This window comes from Mastigoproctus giganteus, chromosome 12, assembly GCF_048544385.1.
Source record: "Mastigoproctus giganteus isolate SK-2022 chromosome 12, ASM4854438v1, whole genome shotgun sequence".
Taxonomy (NCBI): Eukaryota; Metazoa; Arthropoda; class Arachnida; order Uropygi; family Thelyphonidae; genus Mastigoproctus; species Mastigoproctus giganteus.
The window spans coordinates 148,699,876-148,725,991 of NC_143586.1; the positions used below are offsets into that span (position 1 = coordinate 148,699,876).

Consider the following 26,116-nt stretch of genomic DNA (forward strand, 5'->3'; position numbering starts at 1 on the left):
GGCACCTGATCTTGTCATTCAGTATGTCATCCCCTCAGACAACAGTGAAATCCAGCCCCACTACCACCATTTACATGCGTTAAGACAGGCTGTCATAGGGGAGGTAAACAGATGAAGCTGGACACATTCTTCAAACTGTTGCTGCTCCTGCCCCATCTTTGTCCCAGCCTGCCTCCTCATCACAGCAGGCCACTTCAGTGGAGCTAGGGGGATCCACTGACACAGAATAAATTATATTGAGTCCCACTATACGATCACGGCACAACAAACTCAGTTCTACTCCATCAAGGTAAGAGAAAATAGTTTTTGATTTTTGTTTTTGTTACATTATTTACTATAGGTTCTAATACCTCTCGCTTTTACGGTTTTCATAAAAAAAAAAAAAAAAAAAAAAAGCTGCCAGAGTAGGTCATGAGGTCTTGTCAATGATATACAGGAATTTTGCAAGCAAGGATAAGGAAGTGATTATCCCCTTGTATAAGGCAATGGTCAGACCACACCTTAAGTACTGCATACAGGTCTGGAAGCTTCATTTTAGAAAGGATGCTAGAATGAGTACAGAGAAGGGCAACAAGACTAGTGAGGAGGAACATAGGGGTGCTCTTATGAAGAAATGTTTAAGTTCTGCAAATTGCAGAATTTGGAGACTAGGCACCTGCAAGGTGATCTGATTGAAGTGCATAAGGCCTTGAATGGATTGAGCAGGCTCACTGCTGATGGAATTCTTCTTCTTGCCCAGATTACAAACCTGAGGGGGGCACAGTTTCAAACTAAGGAAAGACAGTTGTAGAATAGATGTGCGGAAATTTTCCTTTAGTCAGCGAGTAGTTGATTGCGGGAACAAACTTCCATCTGTTGTTGCGCAAGTTGATAGCTTAAATAAATTCAAGGCACAACTAGACAAACATTTGGAACGAATGAATGGGTGAAATGGGAAGGTTTTTTTTTTTTTTTGGCTGATGCTGTATAAGCTTGCTTTCTTGCATCATATGCCTCTACTAATGCTAATGCTAAGTTATATTTAACATTCAGAATATCCTGATAGACTTCTTTTGAAATTGCCATAGTTCCCTCTGCTGCATTTTGAATAATTTCTTCAGTCATTATGTATCTGTGACTTTTAAAGAGAGATTTTAGTTTAGAAAACAAAAAAGTTCACACAGAACTAAATCTCGTGAGTATGGCAGATGGAAGACCACAGTGATGGAGTGCTTTGCAAGAAATTCTTGAAAGGAAAGCACCAAGTGTGCAGGAGCCATGTGTGTCATGATACATGCACCCTGAAGTCCACTTTTCTGGCTATTTTTTTAAACAACACAGTGCAATCACTACAAATTGTTTAGTAATCCTGGGCCACTGTTTAACAACGTGGGACAAAGTCATAAAGAACAGTGTCCTGCAAGTCAAAAAATATGAGAAGCATGATCTTCACATTTGATCAAGATTGTCTTGATCAAATGTGTTTAGCTCTTGGAGAAGAATGAGTCATCCATTGAGAGGACTGGGTCTTTGTTTCTGGATCACAGTCACATACACCATGATTCATCACTAGTAATGATGGGAGAAATAACGTGTAGGTCAGCAGCAGTACATCAACAAAGATCCAGACATGCAAGAACTTTCTACTCTCTGTAATTACTGAGGATGCAAGGCACAAACTTGGTTGAAATGTGCTGCATTCCAAAACTTGTGTTAAAATGGAATGACATGTTCCCTAAAAAAAATCAACTTCATGGACAGTTAAACACTGATCACTCATGATCGGATCATGAATTTAAGCAACTGAATCATTGGGTTTTGAAATTGAAGTAGAGTCAGAGCCAGGAACATCTTCAATGAACAAACAAACCTCTTTGGACCACCTTGCAAACCGCTGACTTTACAGTGGTTTGCAAGATTCAGCCCTGCTTTTACTCTAAGTTTTGCGAAGTTACTTTTACAGCCCCATGAGAGAGAGAGAGAGAGAGAGAGAGAGATTTAATAAATCCAAGCTAACAGTGCTTAAATGCTTGAGATTACCTAAAGATGCATTGCAGGATCATCTAGACAAGACTGCAGCAATAATTCAAACACAGCATGGGTTTGTTAAGGGAAAGTCTTGTCTGACAAATTTGATTGGTTATTATGATGTGGTCACAAAGGAACTGGATGCAAAAAATAATTTTGATATCATATACTTGGATTTCAGGAAAGCTTTTGACACTGTTGCGCATGGAAGACTACTGTACAAATTGGAGCAGAATGGTATTAAGGGTAAGTTGCTACAATGGATAAAAGGATGGTTAAGTGGGAGAAGAGAGAGGGTGGTAATCAATGGGTGTTGCTCTTCGTGGACTAATGTTATTAGTGGAGTCCCACAGGGTTCGGTGTTGGGTCCACTGTTGTTTTGTGTATTTATCAATGATATTGATGAAGGTATATCAGGCTTAATGTCGAAGTTTGCAGATGACACAAAGGTTGGCAGGGTTGTTAATGACAGTAATGGCAGTGTGCTACTGCAACAGGATCTAGATAATTTGGGCAGATGGGCTAAGAAGTGGCAACTGAAGTTCAACCTTGACAAATGCAAAGTACTGCATATGGGTAGAAGTAACCCCAGAGAAACGTACCAACTGTGTGGTACTACACTTAAGGTGGTAGAAAATGAAAAAGACCTGGGAGTAATTGTGCAGTCAGATATGAAGTTTTCTGAGCAGTGCAGACAGGCTGCTAGGGCGGGTCATGTGATTTTGTCAATGATATATAGGAATTTTGCTAGCAGGGAAAAAGGAGGTGATTGTCCCTCTGTATAAGGCAATGGTCAGGCCACGCCTTGAGTACTGCGTACAGGTCTGGAGGCCTCATTTTAGGAAGGATGTAGATTTGCTTGAGCGTGTACAGAGAAGGGCAACACGATTGGTGAGGGGAATGAAGGGATTCTCTTACCAAGAGAGGCTTAAGTTCTGCAAATTGCAGTGGCTGGAGACTAGGCACCTGCACGGTGATCTGATTGAGGTCTATAAGGCCTTGAATGGGTTGAGCACGCTGAATTCTGATGGGATCCTTCCACTTGTTCAGATTACCAACCTACGGGGACATAAGTTCAAATTAAGAAAGGACAGATGTAGAATAGATGTGCGGAAATTTGCCTTTAGCCAGCGGGTGGTTAATTGCTGGAACAAACTTCCATCTGTCGTTGTGGAAGTTGATAGGTTAAATAAATTTAAGGAGGAACTGGACAGGCATTTGGAGGGAATGGTGTGATTTTTTTTTTTTTTTTTTTTTGGCTGATGCTGCATAAGCTCCTACACTTGCTTTCTTGCATCATGTGCCACTACTACTACTACTACCTTGTAGCTCATTTTAGTTATACTTTTATGCATGTCTCTATTTTAAGGACTAATTAATAGCAATTTATGGACTAATAAAGCCTTTTCATGCATGCCACAAGTGGCCAATTCAGCTCTTTTCAGTGGCCTGCCCTTTGATTTGGAAAAAAAGTAAAGATAAACACATACAGTTTAAATTCCATTTTTACTGCCAAAAATGATGACCTAAGTTTCAGTGTGATGTGAATCTATGGTTCATATTTACTGCCTTTTACCATTAATTTAGCTAATTAATTAATTCTGTTGGATGAACATTAATTCATTATTCTACATAAAATTTATTTTATAAGCTTAAAATTTAATTTTATTATAAGTTCTTAATATAAAATTCCTTTATGAGTTACCAAAAAATATTTTGTGGTGCCAGTTATGGATCAGTGTTGGGGAAAGGATTATTAATTATGATAACTTCTGGATCTGTCTGTTGGTGGTACATAAGGCATTTCCAACATAATATGTGGCATTCCACAAGAAAAAGTTGGCCATCCCTGATCTAGATCTTATATTCTATACAATCCCACACATTACTTCCATTATTCACATTTTAAAAACAAGTAATGAAAGCACTCACATTTCCTCGTCGACTTGGTGATAATGCTAACTGAGATGATCGCCCTCCTATATATATAAAAAAACGTATCTATATTACTAAACTTTAGACTAAAGCATGGTAAAACAGTTCAGTGTAAAATCAAAAATTACTACATTGGACAGAAGTAGTTTCCTCTTGAAAATCTACTTCATTAATGACAGCACATATTGAGTTAGTATTTCACCCAACAGGTGTGAAGTAGGTTAACACAGTGAAGTTAATAATTTAAAATTACATTATCCAAAGCATTATTATTATTGCCAGTTTAAACAGCTAAACCAGGCTGGCAGACAGGGTCAGCTTTAGGGTAAGGCCAAGTAAGCACTGGCCTAGGGGTGCCAATGTTCCCTAAACCTTGGCACAAATTGGTAAAATTAATAATTCTAAAAAATGAAAATCTTCACATCAATGGGATGGGAGAGAGTGCCATCAGTCAATGTGGCCTATGGGTGCCTGCCCTGCTGGCAGTCACTATAAAACTAGATGACATGAGGCATAAAACAATATAATAATGAATTAAACAGCCTTGAAAATCAAAATTTTTTTAAATACATTTCAATAGTTTTATTATATTATTTTAAATAAAATAGATAACTGGAATAAATATGTTTTAATGCTATTTAAAGTGTTGATACTTTCAGTTACTGCTGTGATTCTTGTTTAGAACCCACTGCTTTCATGAATAAAGGTTTGCAACAGTAGTTTAGTGAGTAAATGATTCTAATTTGCAACAATGCATGGTGAGCAAAGTTTTTAAAATGCACTTCAATAGTCTGATTATAATACTTTTAATAAAATAGATAATTAGAATAAAAATGCATTAGTGCTATTTAAAGTGGTAACACTAACGATGGACTGAATAAAGTAGGTGTTACTCTTTCAGTCACTGATGTGATTCTGGTTATGACCCATAACCAGAATCACAGCAGTGACCAATTAGAGTTGTCAGTTATGGCAGAATGTAAACCCTTAAGGAACTCCAGAGGAGATAAAACCCACAGGTGTTAAGTCTGAGGATTGGAGAGATTAGGTAGTTGAACCAGTGACTAGGAAACCTAACATCCAAGAAATCATGAACACCCGAGGAAGGAAGGAGCTGCCCCATCTTGTTGGAAGATTACTTTTCTTTCAGGATCACTTGAATTATCTATAGCAAAAGAACATTTTCGAGGTTGTCAGAGGCATACACTGGAAAGAATTTTGTCAGAGGCTGTTTTCTATCTGCCATTTTGTTCAGATTTTCCCCCTTTTTTATTCATAAATCTTAAAGAACATCTCTGAAGGCAAAGAGATATGACTATCATAAAGAAATGATGAAAAGAGATGGTAACCTCTCAGATGAAATAAATTTTACCTGAATGGAATACAAAAACTTAAATGATGGATGAAATGTACTGAGTTAGGGCATCTGCAGAAAAATTACACATCAAATTAAAACTGGCTGTTTTATTTAAAAATAATGCCTTTTATTTTGATTTATCTCTATTACCTCAAAAGTTATGCAATATGAGGCATTAGCTTTTATCTCATCCTTACACAATACAATGAGAGTATGCCATGGCATGTAATGTAATGTAATGACAGTATGTTACTGCAAGATGATCTAGAAAAGTTAGGCAGATGGGCTGAGAAATGGTAACTGAAGTTTAACACTGAAAAATGCAAAGTACTCCATAGGGGTAACAGTAACCCCAGAGCAGCAGCAGTAGTAGTAGTGGCATGTGATGCAAGACAGCAAATGTATGAGCTTACGCAGCATCAGCCAAAAAAAAAAAAAAAAATTACATAACAAATCCCACTAAATGTTTGTCCAGTTCCTCCTTAAATTTATTTAACCTATCAACTTCCACAACGACAGATGGAAAGTTGGTTCCAGCAATTAACCATCCGTTGGCTAAAGGCAAATTTATGAACATCTATTCTACATCTGGCTTTCCTTAATTTGAATTTATGTCCCCTTAGGTTCGTAATCTGAACAAGTGGAAGAATCCCATCAGAATTCAGCATGCTCAACCCATTCATGGCCTTATAGACCTCAATCAGATCACCTCGCAGGTACCTAGTCTCCAGCCACTGCAATTTGCAGAACTTAAGCCTCTCTTGGTAAGTGATCCCTTCATTTCCCTCATCAGTCATGTTGCCCTTCTCTGTACATGCTCAAGCAAATCTACATCCTTCCTAAAATGAGGCCTCCAGACCTGTATGCAGTACTCAAGGTGTGGCCTGACCATTGCCTTATATAGAGGGACAATCACCTCCTTTTCCCTGCTAACAAAATTCCTATATATCATTGACAAAACCCCATAACCTGCCCTGGCAGTCTGTCTGCATTGCTCAGAAAACTTCATATCTGACTGCACAATTACTCACAGGTCTTTTTCATTTTCTACCACCTTAAGTGTAGTACCACACAGTTGGTATGTTTCTCTGGGGTTACTTCTACCCATATGCAGTACTTTGCATTTGTCAAGGTTAGACTTCAGTTGCCACTTCTCAGCCCATCTGCCCAAATTTTCTAGATCCTGTTGCAGTAGCACACTGTCATTAACACCCCTGCCAATCTTTGTATCATCTGCAAACTTCGACACTAAGCCTGATATACCTTCATCAATATTATTGATAAATATACAAAGCAACAGTGGACCCAACACCGAACCCTGTAGGACTCCACTAATAACATTAGTCCACGAAGAGCAGCACCCATTGATTACCACCCTCTGTCTTCTCCCACTCAACCATCCTTTTATCCATTGTAGCAACTTACCCTTAATATCATTCTGCTCCAATTTGTACAGTAGTCTTCCATGCGCAACAGCGTCAAAAGCTTTCCTGAAATCCAAGTATATGATATCAAAATTATTTTTTGCATCCAGTTCCTTTCTAACCACATCATAATAACCAATCAAATTTGTCAGACAAGACTTTCCCTTAACAAACCCATGCTGTGTCTGAATTATTGCTGCAGCCTTGTCTAGATGATCCTGCAATGCATCTTTGACCAGTGACTTCATTATTTTACCCGGAACAGAAGTTAAACTAACTGGTCTGTAATTACTCATGTCGCCCTTCGATCCCCCTTTGTGAATTGAGGATACATTTGCACATCTCCAGTCCATGGGACCTCCCCTGAGTCCACGGATGCTCACATAATTATGGCTAAGGGTTTGCTTACTTCCTTTGCCACCTCCTTTAATATAACTGGATAGATCCCATCCACCCCAGTTGCCTTTCTTATGTTTAACTAACAAACCAACTGTGTGGTACTGCACTCAGGGTAGTGGAAATGAAAGAAGACCTGGACGTAATTGTGCAGACAGATATGAAGTTCTCTGAGCAATGCAGACAGGCTGTCAGGACAGCTCATAGGGTTTTCTCAATGATATACAGGAATTTTGCTAGCAGGGATAAGGAGGTGATTATCCCATTGTATAAAGCAATGGTCAGGCCACATCTTAAGTACTTCATACATGTGTGGATGTTTCATTTTCGGAAGGATGTGGAGCTGCTGGAACGAGTACAGAGGAGGGAAAGGAGATTGGTGAGCAGAACAAAGGGGTGCTCTTACTAAGAAAGGTTCTGCAAATTCTGCAAATTGCAGCATCTGGAGACTAGGCATCTGTGAGGTGATCTGATTGCGGTGTTTAAAGCTTTGAATAGATTGAGCGAGCTCAATGCTGATGGGATTCTTCCTCTTGCTCAGACCACACATGAGAGGGGACACAAATTCAAACTGAGGAAGGACAGCTGCAGAACAGATGTGCAAAAGTTTGTCTTTAGCCAGCGGATGGTTGACTGCTGGAGCAAAGTTCTATCTGTTGTTGTGGAAATATATTCAAGGAAGAACTAGACAAATTATTGGATGTTATGAACGGGTAAAATGGTAGGTGTTTTTTTTTTTTTTGCCGATACTGTATAAGCTTGCTTTCTTGCATCATTTGCAATTGCAAATACTAATACAGGGGCTCACATATAGTGAGTATGGGCTTGGCACACCCAGGGCCCTCAGCTGGATATCATCAGTCTTCTCTTTCTTGGTGATTTCCTTCTCTCTCTCTCTCTCTCTCTCTCTCTGGGTAACTGAAAATTTTTTTTGCCTGGTGCAGCAAAATCCTCAGTCTTCCTTGCACCATATGGCTAATAATGATAATGACATTCTGAATCTGATGATAAAATTGTAGTGACTTTCTGATGATGATAAACAGTTAGATCCATGCATAATGTCTTATGGTAAATGACTGATTTGAATATGAAATAGCCTTTTATTTTTATAGTTGAACAAGAGGAATAAACTCCAAACTATATTTTACACTGACGATCAAGTTATAATTGCAAAATCAGAAAATGAACTACAGTCGGTCCTCGTATAACACGTGTTTGCATTACACGAATTCGATCATACACGATTTATAAATAGGGGAACGTTATCTTATATAACACGAACCAAATTCGCTTATACACGATTCGCCTTTGTGTTTACAAGAAATGGCAGTCGAATGCGGAATCACCCCAACTGAACGCAACACGATAGGAACGAAGAAGATTCTGAAAATGTATTTATGTGTTTTATATCAGTGAAGGGGAAACACATTTCACCATAATAACGTAAAAACCAACACAATTCCAGCTATCGATATAATCGCAAATGCAATTAGATGGAGTTTACTACCAGTTTATAACAGATTCCACTAGCAGACACGCAACTGGAAATTGGTTTTATTGTTTTATGGTAGTAACCCCCAGAAATGTGCTTTAGTAAAATGTGAGGTGTTAATAGTGTATCTCGGCCTTTACGGTGTTGTTTATTCAGTTGCTATACGCGCGCAGCTTTGTTTATGTGTATCAAGCGTGCCTCCTCGTTTTGTAATTGTGCTTTATTCCCTAAAAATGAGTAAAATACTTAAAAGGTGTGAAAAGGAAGCGTCCTGGCTAAGACACTGCAGATTCAGAGAGAAAAAAAAAAAGAAGCAATATCGATAAACAGAGGCGGACTGGGTCAAAAATTCTTACCCGGGAAAATTTGTAGTGGCCTCATACTACGGTTTATGGCCAAAATCACACCGGCCTCCGGCCCACCGTGGTTTCCCCCGTAAGGCTTATGGCCAGTCCGCTTCTGTCGATAGAGAAAAAATATGAAATTGTGAAACGCTTTGAGCGAAATGAAAGACCATGTGATATTGCACGTGCTACAGACCTAAATGAGGCAACGCGGAGAATTACAAAGAATGCAGAGAAAATAAAAACAACTTTCATAGCAGGAACAACTCAAAGTGTAATTAATATCCATTAGATTAAGACACAAAGAATTGGAAGAGATGGAACGGCTGTCATCTCTTTGGATAGAAAATCAAGTTTGCTTACGATAGAAGCAAAAGCATTAGCAATATTTTATTACGACTTACGTATTATAATTTATACTTACGTATTATAAAATACGTAAGTATTTTATTACGACTATTTTATTTAATATAATAAATTTTTTACGAATAAAATACGTATTTTATCCGTAAAAAATACTTTTTTAGTATTAAAAAATACTAAAAATACTTTATTATAATATAATATTATTTTTATTACGTATTTTAATCGTTATAAAATACGTAAGTATTTTATAACGATTAAAATTACCCGATTATTTATTGTGTTTGGTAATGTTTTGGTTCCAAATGTGTGTTCAATCTTGGGTGGTCGGCACCTAACCCTACTTTTCCCATAGGGGCTGTTGTTTATATTGCACGATTTTGCATTGCACGAGGGTTTCTAGGAATGCAACTATCGTGCTATACGAGGACAGACTGTACAAATAGCAGTTAATGAACTGAATAAAATTGGCAAAAAGTCCGAGGTGAAGATCTCCATCTCAAAAACAAAATCAATGGGATTATGTGGAAAAAACATACAAAGAGTCAAAATTATTGACTCTTTATTGGTGACAAAATAATAGAACAAATATCCAATTTCACCTATTTGGGAAATTTAATATCAAACGCAAGGAAAGACTCCACACTAAACTACAAAAATATAATAAAATGAAGGGAAAGATTAAATGTGACTGCAGAAAATAAATCAGAACTGAAACAAAATTACAATTGCACAACATCACTTCAAAATTAACCCTCTTCTACAGTTGAGACTTGGGTAATAAATAAGAAAGATGCACACAAAGAGAAGCAGAACAAATGAGACTTTAAAGACCATTATTAAGCTTTAAAGGCTAGACCATCAAAGAAATTCAGATATTTGTGAGAAATTAAAAGTTGTTAATATAGTAAATGACATAAAACAGTATCAGAAAAAAATGGATCAGTCATATAGAAAGAATGAACCCAAACCGGATCCAAAAATTAGCATTTAAATACAAACTTACAATCAAGAGAGATGTGGGCCGACCCTGACAATGATGGCGCAATCAAGACCACCTCCAAGAGCTACAAGGAACAGGTCTTAAAAGACCTAAGCTGGATCAAGTTCATGATGATGATGATTATTTTTAGAGTTATAGCTCTCCACTTCAGATAAGCAAAAATAGTAATCATCTCCGTGGCTTTTCAATGGATGCCAAACCATGGGACTTTTTTCATACATTAACTTGAGGGACTTTTTCGTGTATTAACTTTCTCAACTGTTCAACAAAAATATAGCAATCTTTGTGTGGATCCCATGTTTTATTTTGGAATAAGAAGAAAAAGCTTTTTTTTTTTTTTTAAACAAATTTAGTAATGTTTCTCTATTTGTTTTACAGTAGAACTACCACAAATATGGCAAAATAAGTCAGCCTCTTGTTACCATACTGTAATACAAAACTTACAAACAGCAAAACAAACATTTTAATTAAATTATTTTATATTAACTAAAAGACTATAGAGTTCACATACTAATATTATCTTGCACTGTGCATGCTCAACACCATAAAAATGCAGCATCATTTTTGTATATTTTATTTAAAACCAAAAAAAAAAAAAAAAAAAAATCTCTATGTAATGCAGAAAATGGATGACCAATAGGCCCTCAATTATTCAAGCTTCTCTGAACTGAGGTCTGTGTTAAATAAGGCACAGCCAAAACACTAGTGTGTGTGTGTGTGTGTGTGTGTGTGTGTAAAAAGAAAAGAAAAGAAAAAAAAAGAAAGAAATAGGTGATGCACTATGAACTTATAAATTATTCACATGACACTGTGCGGGGCCAATAAACTGTCAAATAGTGCTTGAAACAGAAAATGTTACTAAATTCTGACATTCAGATACCAAGATTAATTACTAATCTGCTCAAACATTGATTTCAACAGTAATCATCTTAACATTTCAGAAAAACATTTCTGGGAAGCAAAACAGAAATGTTAAGATGATTACTGTTAATTTTAATGTTTCAGCAGATTAGTCATTAATCTTGGTTGGTTAATTAGACAAACTGGCTCATTTTTTTAAAAAAATATTTTAAGCTTTAATGCTGTAAGAGAAAATAAAATTACAAATTTATTATATGCATATTACACATGAGATGTGATCAAAAAGTTAGGGAACTAACTTTTTATTTTTTTAGGTTTGGCATTATTATATTGTGGATTGTTACAACAACATATTTGGTAATTCATCTAGACATACTAACGAACATATTACCCATTTGTCAGTCTGAATTATCATGTGTTAAATAGATGATGTTTTATGCAGTTTGTCACATTTCAACCATTCAATTTCAAAACACTATGATTCAACTGCTCATGTTCATGATGTAATCAGGAATGACAGATCTTTAACTATCTGCTAAGTTGCTAGTGAAATTGTTATTTCTTACAAGACATGCCAATCAATTTAAACACAATATTTGTGAATCAACACATTTCAGGACAGTTTGTGTCTCCATCCTCAGTGATGGTCAGGACAGCAGTTGTAACTGATGTATTCAGTGTCAAGGAGATTCTTCACTTTAGCCAATAGGCTTCATTTCTCAAATATTAATTCAGTCCCAAACTTTTTGATCACATCTCATTAGGCATATTTTCCATGCACTACTGTACTGTATTTTATTTAATAAAAACTTTTTAAAATACAAATACTCTGTACATACTTTTTATTTGCAATTACTAGACCTAATAAATACTGAAAAGTAATAAATAAATCCCAAATTCCTTTAAAAATTGGCAAAACAGGGTTTCCATTATCCAAGGAAGTCTCAGTCCTATTCACCTTTGATAATCAAAATCCTGCTGTAATTTTTGAACTCAGTGTACATGAATTATTGAGGGACTCATACAATAAGTATTAGTATTAGTAGAGGCTAATCATGAAAGGGAACAAGCCTATACAAATAAATCAACAAAACTATCCGCATCATCTGTCTAACTTCCCTAATAATACTGGCCAACACATAAAATGTTATGAAAATGAAAATACCCAATCTTGACTAATTTCGTATTGCTCAATACAAAAATCACATTAAAATTTGTTGATTGGCTCTTGCTTTCGATTTATAGTTGGGGTCTCATATTAGCAAATTACTCTACATTATCAAATGTGTCTCTTGACGAAATGCATGGCAACACCACAGTTTCAGTACCACCATGCTCTTATCACGTGAACGGCAACTGTTGCCTTGCTCTGCATCATGTGATAAGTTGCTGTCACCTCAAATGCATCTTCAACTCTGTTGCAGTAATCCTTGACCATGGCTAGGTGCTGAGTGATTTGTTCTCAGTTAACAGCTGTTCTCTGTGAGATTACTACTTTTTGTGGAGTATTTGTGTCGTGTAAGATTAATATGCCCCGTAAGTGTGTAAATAGTCCAGATGACTTCTATTACGTACGTGGAGAAGTCACATTAGCTTCAAGAAAGCATCCCTTAACTCAAGCCATAAAAAAGGCCTACTTCTTGTACTTTGGGTGTAAAGTAGGCGACCAGGACAAGAACTGAGCTCTACACATATGCTGCACTATCTGCTCAGCAAAACTAGTGTGGGTGAATCGAAAGGGACGTTTCATGCCTTTTGCAGTGCCCATGATATGAAGGGAGCCAACAAATCACATCACAGACTGTTACTTCTGTATGGTGCCTCCTATTAAAAAAAGGGATGACATTGAAGAATAAGTGGACAGTGACATACTCAAAAATACCATCTGCAATTTGTCCTGTGCCTCATGGTGAAGTACTACCACTCCTGGACCACGTGACCGTTTTTCTGTACACTTTGATGAAGATGAAGACACTGATGAACATCAACTTGATATACAAGTAAACACATGGGTTGTGTTAGGGTAGCTAAGAATAGAAACAGGTGCATGTATACCTGCATGTACACCAATGCTAGGAGTTTGGTAAATAAATTTGATGAATTTGAGGTATTGTCAAAACATCAAAGGCAGATATTGTTGGGATATCAGAGACGTGGCGTCACACAGATATAAGTAATGCAGAACTGGAATTTGGGGAAAACAATGTGTATAGAAAGGATAGACAGGACAGGAGGGGTTATGCTATTAGTTAAGAAACACATAAAGTCCAAGGAAGTGAAGCCAGTCGACATCGATGGACAGAGCAGTGTCGAGTCAGTTTGGTGTGACATAAGCATAGGGAAATCAAAATTGAGAGTAGGAGTGTGCTATAGCCCTAATGACTATGATGAGTATAATAAGATATTGTACAGGGAAATAGAGTAGGCCAGTAAATCAGAGAGTCTTATAATGGGGGATTTTAATTTCCCAGATATTGACTGGAATTTGTGGGTTGGTCACTCGCACACTAGCAAGGCTTTTGTGGATTTATTGGATGATTGTTTTCTACATCAGAATGTTCGTGGGGCAACAAGAGGGAGCAATACTCTTGATCTGATTATCAGTAGTGATTCTTCATGCATTAAGAATCTGCAGATAAATGAACCACTAGGTGGCAGTGATCACAGTGTGTTGAAGTGGGATTTACTCAAGGAGGTAACTACCATCAGAGGTAAAGGGAAGGGTTTTTGTTTTCGTAAAGGCGACTATGATGGTCTGAGACAGTATTTAAATTCTATACAGTGGGACCAACTGATGATGTTACCAACAGCAAACTCAAAATGGGAAGCATTCAAGGAACTAATCTTGGAGGCTACCAGGCTTTACATACCAACTAAGAAATATTGTTCAAGGTTTAGGAATAAATGGTTGTCAGAAGAATTTTTCTTCTCTGCCACATGTCTCATGAACTAATGAGACATGTGGCAGAGAAGAAAAATGCATGGGATACATACAAATTAATGGGTGACATGGAAGCCTATGATAGATATAAGTTGGTCTGTAAAATTGGTCCACTGGATATTGATGGTTCAACAGTTGAGGATCCTGCTCAGGTGGCTAACAATCTAAACAAGTATTTTGCATCTACATTCACGCATGAGGAGTTATTCAGGAAGAAGAATGATGTAGGTAAAGTAAACATTGGCAGTGAGCTGGATGATTTTGTAATAACTGAAAGGAAAGTGGAGGAGAGATTGTTGAGGATAAACATAAAAAAGGCACCTGGGGTGGATGGGATCTATCCAGTTATATTAAAGGAGGCAGCAAAGGAAGTAAGCAAAACCCTAGCCATAATTATGCGAGCTTCTTTGGACTCAGGGGAGGTACCCATAGACTGGAAATGTGCAAATGTAACCCCAATTCACAAAGGAGGATCAAAGGCTAACACAAGTAATTATAGACCTGTTAGTTTAACTTCTGTTCCAGGTAAATTAATGGAGGCACTGGTCAAAGAAGCACTGCAGGATCATCTAGACAAGAATTCAGTTATAGCTCAGATGCAGCATGGTTTTGTTAAGGGCAGGTCTTGCCTGACCAATTTGATTGGATACTATGATGTAGTCACAAAAGAACTGGATGCAGGGAATAACTTTGATATTATATATTTGGATCTTAGAAAGGCTTTTGATACTGTTGCACATGGAAGACTGCTGCACAAATTGGAGCAGTGTGGCATTGGAGGCAAATTGCTGCTATGGATAAGGGGATGGTTGAGTGGCAGAAGACAGAGAGTGGTAATCAATGGACACTGCTCAACGTGGACTAATGTTATTAGTGGAGTTCCTCAGGGTTCAGTGTTGGGTCCGTTGTTGTTTTCGGTGTTTATGAATGATATTGATGATGGGATATCAAGTTTAATGTCCAAGTTTGCAGATGATACAAAGGTTGGCAGGGTTGTTAAGGACACTACTGACGCTATGCTGCTGCAACAGGATCTGGAAAGGTTGAACAGATGGGCTGAGAGGTGGCAAATGAAGTTTAACATTGACAAATGTAAAGTACTACATATGGGAAACAGTAACCCCAGAGCAACGTATCAACTCTGCGGTACTACACTGACAGTGGTGGAGAATGAAAAGGACCTGGGGGTAATTGTGCAGGCAGATATGAAGTTCTCTGAGCAGTGCAGACGAGCTGCAAGAGTAGCTCATGGTGTCTTGTCAATGATATACAGAAATTTTTCTAGCAGGGATAAGGAGGTGATTACTCCCTTGTATAAGGCAATGGTTAGGCCACATCTTGAGTACTGTATACAGGTCTGGAGGCCTCATTTCAAGAAGGATGTAGAGCTGCTGGAACGGGTACAGAGAAGGGCAACAAGATTAGTGAATGGAACAAAGGGTTGCTCTTACGAAGAAAGGCTTAAGTTTTGCAAATTACAGAGTCTGGAGACTAGGCACCGGCGAGGTGATCTGATAGAGGTGTATAAGGCTTTGAATGGTTTGAGCATGCTCAATGCCAATGGGATTCTTCATCTTGCTCAGAATAATCACCTCAGAGGGCATAAATTCAAATTGAGGAAGGACGGATGTCGGATAGATGTGCGGAAATTTGCCTTTGGCCAGCGGGTGGTTGGTTGGTGGAACCCACTTCCATCACTTGTTGTTGAAGTTGATAGCCTAAACAAATTTAAGGCTGAGCTGGACAGGTATTTGAAACGAACGGAGGGGTGAAATGGGAGTGGTGTGTGTTTTTTTTTTTTTTTTTTTGGCTGATGCTGAATAAGCTTGCTTTCTTGCATCATATGCCTCTACTAATGCTAATGCTAATACACAAAGTACAGCAGTTGTTTATGTCAAGGGATCCACCGTTTTGTCCAAACCTTTATCCTTCTGAACCACTAAGATCACAGAAAGTGAGCTTAATGACCTCATCAGGGATCATGAACTGCCAAAGAATAAGGCACAGCTTTTTGCCTCAAGGCTACCTACAACAGTGGAATCGTCTAGATCAGTGTTCCCAAACTGGGGTCTGTGAAATGCCAAGTAACATGTGCTTATATATATATATATATATATGTAGGGGTCTGTAGATCTCAGTAGTTTGGGAACTGCTGTTCTGGAACATTTTGTGAGAGTGACAACATTTCGTAGTTGAAATAAAAAAAAGACTCTTTTTTTTATTTCTATCAAACAGACTTCCATTTGATAGAAAATAGATTTTATCAAACAGAAGGTGAACCCACTGTTTGTAAGGATGTTGATGATTTAATGGCAGCAATGAACATGAGACATGTTCTCGAAGAATGGTGACTATTTATAGAGGCGTCTAAGGTTAGCCTTAAGGCTGTGTTATTACACAATGGAAATATGCTGCATTCAATACCTCTTGCATATGCCGTCCACAAAAAAAGAAACATAAGCAAACATGGAGAACATCCTGTTAGATGTAAATTATCAGAAGTATGAGTGACAGATATGTGGTTATTTAAAGGTAATTGCCATTTTATTAGGACTACAAAAGGGTTACTCTAAGTATTGTTGCTTTCTCTGTGAGTGGGATAGGCCAAGGATATGCACTATGAGAAGGGGAGTTGGCCTCAATAAAAATCATTAACACCTGGAATGAAGAATGTAGCATTTGAACCTCTGGTAGATCCAAAGTTTCGCTTCCACCATTCCACATCAAACTGGGGCTCATGAAAAATTTCATGAAGGCTTTGAAAGTGTCCAAGACTTAGCACAGAGAAGATTAAGGCAGGTGTTTTCATTGGTCCACAAATAAAGCAACTTTTCAAAGATGAACAGTTCAAATGTCCTTAGTGATAGTGAGAAATCAGCATGGAAAGCCTTTCGAAATGTTTTGACTGGTTTTCTAGGAAATGTTAAAACTGGCAACTACAGGCAGCTTGTGGAAGATCTTATTACTTCTTACAAAAAACTGGGATGCAACATGTCATTGAAGATGCATTTCTTCCCCTCACACCTGGATTTCTTCTTGCTAAACTGTGATGCCGTCAGCAATAAACATGGTGAGCACTTCCATCAAGTCATTGCAGCGATGGAACAAGAATACAAAAGCAAATGGAGTGCCGCTATGTTAGCTGATTATTGTTAAATGGTGAAAAGGGATGCTCCTGAAGCTGAATACAAGCAAAAGATGAAAATGTCCCGTGTTTGATACAGGTATATTTGTAGCTACATCTTAGTGCCATATAAAAAAAAAAGAAAACTACTTTTTTTAAAAAATAAGAGCCAATATGCCATTTTAAGCACTATTTCTGTGTTTAGCACCCCAAAATCTATAAAGTAAACTCCTTTCATGTCTTGTAACAAGATATGACCAAAAATTTGTTCTTCAGTTTGTTTGTTATTTAGTTTTTAGGAGCATTAGCAACTAAGGCCATATTGCTCCGGGGATATGCGGTGGTCATTCCTTGACCTTACCGCATCCTCCGTATTTAGTGGTCATGAGCTCGAACCCCAGTCTAATCAAGAAGCATGTGCTATGCACTGCTGCTCCTGCCCACCTGGCTACGGAGGCACCTGTTCTTCAGGGTAATTTGTCTAATCTTTCCTTAAATTTATTCAAACTGCCCACTGCCCCAACTCCAGATGGCAGTTTGTTCCAATAATCAATTACACTTGGGCAGAAAGCAGATTTTTGCACATCTGTTCTGCATGCAACCATCTATTTTCAAATTAAATTTGTTCTCACTTGTGCATTTTCCAAGAAAGAATAAGGATGCCATTAGCATTTAGTTTAGTAAATATATTTAAAACCTTGAAAGTTAGCCATACTCACAAACCATTGCAGGCCTTATCACAAAAAATAATTTCATCAAAAAGAGGGAAAAGGGAAAAACTGACCATGGTATTTTTTTTTTTTTATGTCAGTTCAAGTCAGTCAGTTCTGATCTTAGAATCTCCATTAATAAATCTATCCATAACTTAATATTCCAAAGGGTGCTAAAACTTACCATCTTTCATGCTCAGTAGAGCAGCAGCCGATTCACCTAAAAGAAAACATCTGTTTAAGAAATTGAAAGAAAATTTATATAATTATAATAGATCTTTTTTTTTTCATTTACATTTTTTTTTCTAGTTTACTCTAAGTATGTGATGGTTATATATGATGTGATGGTATGTGATGGTTAATATATAGTCCAACACTAAAATTATCTGCAGTTTCAAACAGAAAATTTCCAGTCTGTTAACCTTATTTTCCAGACGTAAAAAAAAAGCAGGCATTCATTCGTTCAATAATTCTGGAAGTTGAGCTTCTAATGCTGGGATAAATCAGTCCCAATTAAATTGATATGTGACTGCTCGAAGATCCTAATTATTGCATTTGACAAGAATGTGTTTTGTGATTTTATCTTGTTGAGGTTAGAGAGAAGTATGAGTTGTTCATAACCAACTGTAGGAACTCTCCAGCCAATATATTCCCAAATGTTAATGTGATCAAGAATTTGTGTACTTAAATTGTAAAGGTTTGCAAGCTGCCAATTCTGAGTGAGTGTGTGTAATCGGTACATAGTTAAGGTTGTTGCACAATGTAGATCTAGAGATGGTTTACAGTTGGTAAGACCATTCATTATAACTGTCTTACTGACAAAAGCTGTTCAATAATTTTATAAACACTGAGTTTTTGCTGCATCAAATGCTGCCTTGAGATCAAAAAAGATGGTGTGCATAGAATTCATGAGAGTTATGAAATAATTTCATAATTCTTCATAAAATATTGTAGTTTTTGTAGATTTCTTGGATGACTGTTTTTTACAGCAGCATGTTAGAGAGGCAACAAGAGGAAGCAGTACTCTTGATCTGTTATCAGCAGTGATTCTACATGCATTAAGAATCTGCAGGTAAAAGACCCACTGGGTGTTAGTGATGACAGTGTCCTAATGTGGAATTTAATTAAAGGTATAACTACTGTCAAGGGTAAAGGGAAAGGCTATAGCTTTCATAAGGGTGACTGCAGTCACCCTTATAAAAGCTATAGCCTTTCCCTTTACTTAAATTGTAAATTTTAAATTCTGTGCAATTGGCCAATGGATGATGTTACCAACAGCAAATTCTAAATGGGAAGCATTAAGGGAAGTAATCATAGAAGCTACTAGGTTTTTATACCAATGAAGTAATATTACAGAAATATGGCTTAGATCTACATGGATGTCAGATGAACTATTGAGACAAGTGGCAGGGAAGAAAAGTGCATGGAATGATATAAATTAAATAAAAGAGAAGCACCAAGGAGGTAAGCAAATCCTTAGCCATAATTATGAGAGCATTCTTGGATTTGGGGGAGGCCCTATGGACTGGAGATGAATAATATATCTGCAATTCATAAAGGGGAACCAAAAGGTGACATGAGTAATTACAGATGTGTTAGCTTAACATCTGTTCCATGGAAAATAATGGAGTCACTAGTTAAAGAAGCATTGCAGAACCATCCAGACAGGAATGCAATTATATTGCAGTCACAGCATGGATTTGTTAAGGGACAGTCTTGTCTAACCAATCTGATAAGTTACTACGATGCAGTGACCAAGGAACGGCCTAACACGACCAAGTGGTGAGGAGCAAGAGTGCAGTAGCACATAGTCTTTGAGTGGATCAGGATTCAAGCTTGTGACTGCTAAATACGATTAATGTTTGTATTGATAATTTATTGTGAACTCCTCTGACCTGGTGGTTGTGCTGGAGTATAAACAAGAAAAAAATAATTCTGATATCACATACTTGGATTTCAGAAAGGCTTTTGATACTGTTGCACATAAAAGACTGCTGTATAAACTTGAGCAGTATGGCATTAAGGACAAGTAACTGCTATGGATAAAGGGATAGTTAAGTGGAAGAAGACAGAGAGTAGTTATCAATGGGTACTGCTCTTCATAAACTAATGTTATCAGTGGAATTACCCCAGGGTTCACTGCTGGACCCATTTGTTGTTTTCAATATTTATTAATGATAATGGTGACGGTATATCGGGCTTAACGTCAAAGTTTGGAGATACAGTGGATTCCGGTTATTTGGGCCACCAGTTAATCGAGGCAGCCGTTTATTTGGGGCAAATCTTAAAAAACAGAAACCAATCGAGAAAATAGCCAGGGTTTACTTCGCTTAATTGGGACAGCATGCCGTTTAATCGGAGCAGGAGACCGCAGCACTGGAGATTACCCTACAATTGTCTCTGACGGTACCACATGGTTTGGTCGAAATTCTGGAGGTCACAACCATAAAACAATAAAAACAATTAGCAGTCAGCTGTTTATTGGCTTTTCTGTTAGTGAAATCTATCATAAACGGACAGTAAACTCGATCTTACTGAATTTGCGATAATACCGACAGCTGGAATTCTGTGGGTTATTATGGTGAAATGAGTTTACACTTCCATGAAATCTTCAATCATATAAAAAAATTAATTTTCAGATCTTCTCTTCATTCCTATTTTTATAGCTTTGTAACTCGTTACTCCATTCTCACTTGCGCGTATTGTGTTACTTGCAATTTGTGTGTGCCGTATTCTTTGTTATTGATTGCTTATCTTTTTACTGTTTTAAATTTTAACCCCCACCCACAAATGTGAACAGAAATGTCAACTAGTTAGTATGTACATATTACAGTGCGTATTAATTATTCTGATTATCATATATCATTTAATATTTTAATTGGTAAGGTAAAGGGTAAATTTGTGCTTAATGTATCTTTGCTTTTATAGCCTGTGGATAATATTCCTCCTATTTTTGCTAATTAGAATCGCTGTTAAAATTAAAATTAAAATTCAATTCACAAATGTGATCACAGTGACCGGCACTTACTGCACATTGTATAGTGAACGGTACTTTACTATGTCGAGTTCGTTGTAACGTGATTTGGTTGCACAGTGAACCATTGTAGGGGGGGGGGGGTACATTGTATTTTTAACTGTTTACATGAAACTTCGGATAATTGGGGCAGCCGCTTAATCGGGCCAAAATGCACCAGTCCCTATGTGTCCCAAATAACCGGAATGGACTGTATTACAAAGGTTGGCAGGGTGGTTAATGGCAGTAATCAGGGTGAGCTACTGCAACAAGATCTAGGAAAATTGGATCAATGGGCTGAAAAATGGCAGCTGAAGTTTAACATTGACAAATGCAAGGTACTGCTACCCAGAGTAGTGGAAAATGAAATGGTAGTGTATATGGTAATACATACATAGGGTAGTGGGAAATGAAAAAACCTTAGGTAATTGTGCGGTCAGACACGAAATTCTCTGTGCAGACGTGCTGCTAGAACAGCTCATGTTAATGAGTTTGTTAATGATATACAGAAACTTTGCTAACAGGGATAAGGAGGTGATTTTCCTTTTGTACAAGGTCATGGTTAGGCCACATCCTGAATATTTTAGGAAGGACTTGAGAAAGGATGTATCACTGCTGGAAAGGGTGCAAAGAAGGGCAACCAGATTGGTGAAGGGAACAAAAGGGCCCTCTTACCTAGAAAGGCTTCAGTTCTGAAAATTGCAGCTTATATAGACTAGCACCTGTGAGTGATCTGATTGAGGTGTTTAAGGCCTAGAATAGATTGAGAAAGCTGAATGTGAATGGCATTCTTCCTCCTGCTGAGATGACACACATTGAGGGGGGCATAACTTTAAGTTGAGGAAGGATGGTTGCAGGATAGATATTAGCATTAGTAGAGGCATATGATGAAAGAAAACAAGCTTATACAGCATAAGCCAAAAAGGAAAAAAAAAAACTTCCCATTTCACCCATTCATTCACACCAAATGTTTGTCTAGTTTTGCCTTGAATTTATTTAAGCTGTCAACTTCTACAATGACAGATGGAAGTTTGTTCCAGCAATCAACCACCCGCTTGCTAAAGGAAAATTTCTGCACATCTATTCTACAACTGTCTTTCCTCAATTTGAATTTATGTCCCCTCAGGTGATTAATCTGGGCAAGAGGAAGGATCTCATCAGCATTGAGCATGCTCAAACCATTCAAGGCCTTATACACTTCAATCATATCACCTTGCAGGTGCCTAGTCTCCAGACACTGTAATTTGCAAAACTTAAGCCTTTCTTCGTAAGAGCAACCCTTTGTCCCATTCACTAATCTTGTTACTCTTCTCTGTACTTGTTCCAGCAGCTCTACATGCTTTCTAAAATGTGGCCTCCAGACCTGTATACAGTACTCAAGGTGTGACCTGACCATTGCTTTATACAAGGGGATAAGTGTGGAAGTTTGCCTTCAACCAGTGGGTGGTTGATTGTTGGAACAAGCTTTCATCTGCTGTTCTGGAAATAGATTGGTTGAAAATTCAAGGAAGAACTACACAAATCCTTGGATGGGTGATGTGTGTAGTGTTTTTTTTTTTTTTTTTTCGCTGATGCTATATAAGCTTGCTTTCTTGCATTATTTGCCACTACTACTACTAATTCTTGAATTTTCATAAAATTCAAGTATGACTTTTTATCAAAAGACAGAAAATAAAACACTGCTTAAAATCTTTATCTCTGAATTAGTTGGAATTCCCAAATGTCCATTGTTGCATGTACTGTTGTTTATTGAGAACTTTTTTTCAGTAAACCTCAGAATTTTGAAACTAAGATGCTGGATAGTGCTTAGCTTTAAAGTGCTAAAATTATTAAAAATCATCAACACACACGCACACACAATTTAGATTATTATTAATACTAATAATCTTCACTAGTTTTTCAATAATTGGGACTTTTTGGCAAAAATTTGGCAAATTTATATTTTATTATTTGTTGACTGATTCCTGTACAGTGCAGTTTAACCCTAAATTCAACACACAAACTTTTGGAAATTCAGCAAAAAAATAATCCAAACTTGTTTTCTGATGCCAGCTTTATTTTCAATGTTTTCTGAATACTGTGAAAAATCCATGTTCTATGTTAAAAACATATATTTTTAATTAATTTTTGAAATTAAAATTCCCTTTAGATCTGTTGGTGCCAAATATATAAATTCAATGAATGCTGCAATTAGGTGGCAACCAGTCAATAACAGGAACATATGCTGTATGAAATGTGTAGTGAGTGGTGTGCCAAGAGTTTGATTTCAGACACTACATCAATCTCATGAAACTGGAGGGCACTACTAATTGGAGGAAAGCACACAATAGTGAAGTGAGCTTGCTATCAATAACTGTACATGACAGATGCCAATCAACACATGGATATATATTACGTTTAATTTAATCATGAATTTTTCATAATTGTGCAAAATTTAACATATTTCTTGAATGTTCAGTGGCAAATTCAAAGAAAACATTTTCAAAAAAACAAACAGTCATTACTACTGTGTGGATGGAGTAAATGAAGCACAAAATACTAAAGTAATGTTGGAGTTAAACTGACCCCAACACACAACTCAAGATTAAACTCTCTAAAACCACTAGGATTTTTTGATTTTTTTATTTAAATCTGAAAAAACAGATACCTTATTATCACCAGAAAAAGCAAAATAGTATTATTCAACAAAAAAGGACTAATTTTTAGGAGGGGATAACAGAAAACAATTTTGCATAATTTGCTTAGTTTCTGATCACAGCAATAAAGTTCAACACTTCAATAAAAATATGGGTGAAAAAAAAAGGGGGGGGGGGAAAGAGAGAGAGAGATAGAGAAAAGGGAAGTTTTTCTAAGAGTTCTTAAAAATGGAAAAGTATTCCTTCTTACACATGGTTATTTGGTTTTTAGGAGAATTAGCAACTAAGGCCATATTGCTCGGGGGATATGCGGTGGTCATTCCCTGACCTTTCTGCATCCTCCGTATTTGGTGGTCACGGGCTCGAACCCCGGGCTAATCAAGAAGCGTGTGCTATGCACTGCTGCTCCTGCTCACCTGGCTACGGAGGCGCCCCTTCTGACAGATGGAAAATAATGCCTGTCTAATAATATAAAAGATGAGTCAGAAAGTTATCTGATGATTTTTTCTATAATAGTTAAAATTCCACCAATGTCATCAATGCCAAGTTCATTGAAATAGCTAGCTACTTGAGCCAGTTTGGGCTGAAAATGAAACCCAATGAAATCTAATTCCATTTGCACCCCTCAATTATCACTTTCAGTTACAGCATTCCCATCCAGGCACCTCCTCTCACACACATACCTCAGGATCATATTTGACTCCAAATTCAGTTTCTCCAACCAGCTATACAAATTTTTTTGCAAATGCCACATCTCCTCCAATGGATGGCAAAGCAGCATTTTTATTATGTCCCTGATTCAGCTACAACAGCTAAATATGTTAGCTGAATTATCCACCTACCTCTGCTTTATACACCCAAAATTTCAACTTCTGACACCAATTTCCCAACTGAATACTTTCTGCTGAAGTTGGCTAAATAGAAAGCGAAACTCCCACCACAACTGAGGATATCAACCCTTACTAACACTCCAGGGGTTCAATGCCACCTAACTATTATTGATTCAGATACCTCAGGGCCACTGGCTGGAATTGTCTCCAAGCCAAGATTTCAGAAAACTGCTGTTAGAGAGCTCCCATCAGCAGCAGTGACAACAGCCATGATTTCCCCCCCCCCCAATTTGTCTGGCCCTTGACATTTATAGCTGCATTTATCTGACTGTTTTCTACCAATTCAGATTATGTTAAAAGTCTAAGATATAGATCACAAAGTCTGCCACCTGCCATGAACACACAGAAGGTCAATTCTGAACTACTGCCAGCCCCCTAGATACTACACAACATAAACGTGTTGAGTGACTAACATGAATACCAAACATCCGCAAAACATTTTTAAATTGCACATATACATATCTTTTTTAAATAGTGCAATGTATTACACTGAAAGAACAGAATTCATAGGATACCAGGTTCCTGGGAAAAGTGATGCTGTTGCCCATCTCACTAGTGGACAAACCCACCACTTGGCAGGTATATAGGTACGCTGCATCACTTCATTCACGTAAATGGTAATTCGGTGTCAGTATGGATAAATGTCGTGAGTTAACTGATTTTGAAAGAGGGATAATAGAGGGTGCCTGACATATGGGTCACTCTACTGCGGAGATGGTACAGAAATTGTACTATCCCCATTCAACAGTATCAAGAGTGTATCGGGAATATGCCATTTCTGGAATAACATCTCATCGTGGACTGCACTGTGAGGGGAGAAAGGTAGTGGATGAACGTGGCCGTCGACATCTGTCTCGCATTATTTCAGCCAACTGGAGAGCAACAGTGGCACAAATTACCCCCGACTTCAACAAGGGAATGGCAAAAAAGTATCCACCAAGACCATCAGGTGATCATTAGCTGCAATAGGTTATAGGAGCTACTGACCCACCAGAGTCCCATTGCTAACACCATGACACAGGACTCTATGCCTCAACTGGGCAAAAGAACATCAGCACTGGACCTTGGATGATTGGAGATGGGTCTCCTGGTCCGATGAGTCCCGTTTACGGTTATTTCAAGTGGATGGGAGGGTGCGTATCTGGTGGAAACTGCACAAAGCTATGCATCCATCGTGTCAACAAGGAACAACTCTTCAGGCAGGTGGATGGTCTGGAGCATGTTCAACTGGCACACGTTGGGACCTCTGTTACGTCTAGATGCATATCTGAACGGTCCAGGTTATGTGTCTATCCTTGAAGACCATCTGCATCTTTTCATGGTCATTGTGCATGCACAGGTCAATGGACTCTTCTAGCAGGACAATGCGCCTCCCCACAGAGCTGTGGTGACTTGAACATGGTTTGAAAAGCATTCCGCAGATTTTACCATAATGGAATGGCCTCCCCGTTCACCGGACATGAATCCTATGGAGCATCTTTGGGATGCTGTGGAACTGTCCATTCGATATTTGGATCCTTTACCCAGGAATGCAATGGAATTATGGACCGCCGTGCAGCAAGCATGAATGGAAATATACCTGTGGAACGCTTTCACGAACTAGTGGACTCAATGCCTCAT

General features: G+C 37.8%; 1 protein-coding gene across 1 annotated transcript in view; it reads right to left on the reverse strand.

Moving 5' to 3' along the window:
- The window catches only part of LOC150077502 (protein lin-9 homolog), a 191,490-nt gene extending 167,190 nt beyond the window's left edge, over positions 1-24,300 (reverse strand). Inside the window, exons 1-3 of the mRNA XM_090385923.1 lie at positions 24,290-24,300; positions 18,142-18,191; positions 3,940-3,986 (exon numbers count right to left, since the gene is read on the reverse strand). Of these exons, the coding sequence (XP_090242049.1) occupies positions 3,940-3,986; positions 18,142-18,191; positions 24,290-24,300 (108 nt within the window). The remainder of the gene's footprint in view (positions 1-3,939; positions 3,987-18,141; positions 18,192-24,289) is intronic.
- Between the last annotated feature and the right edge of the window lie 1,816 nt (positions 24,301-26,116).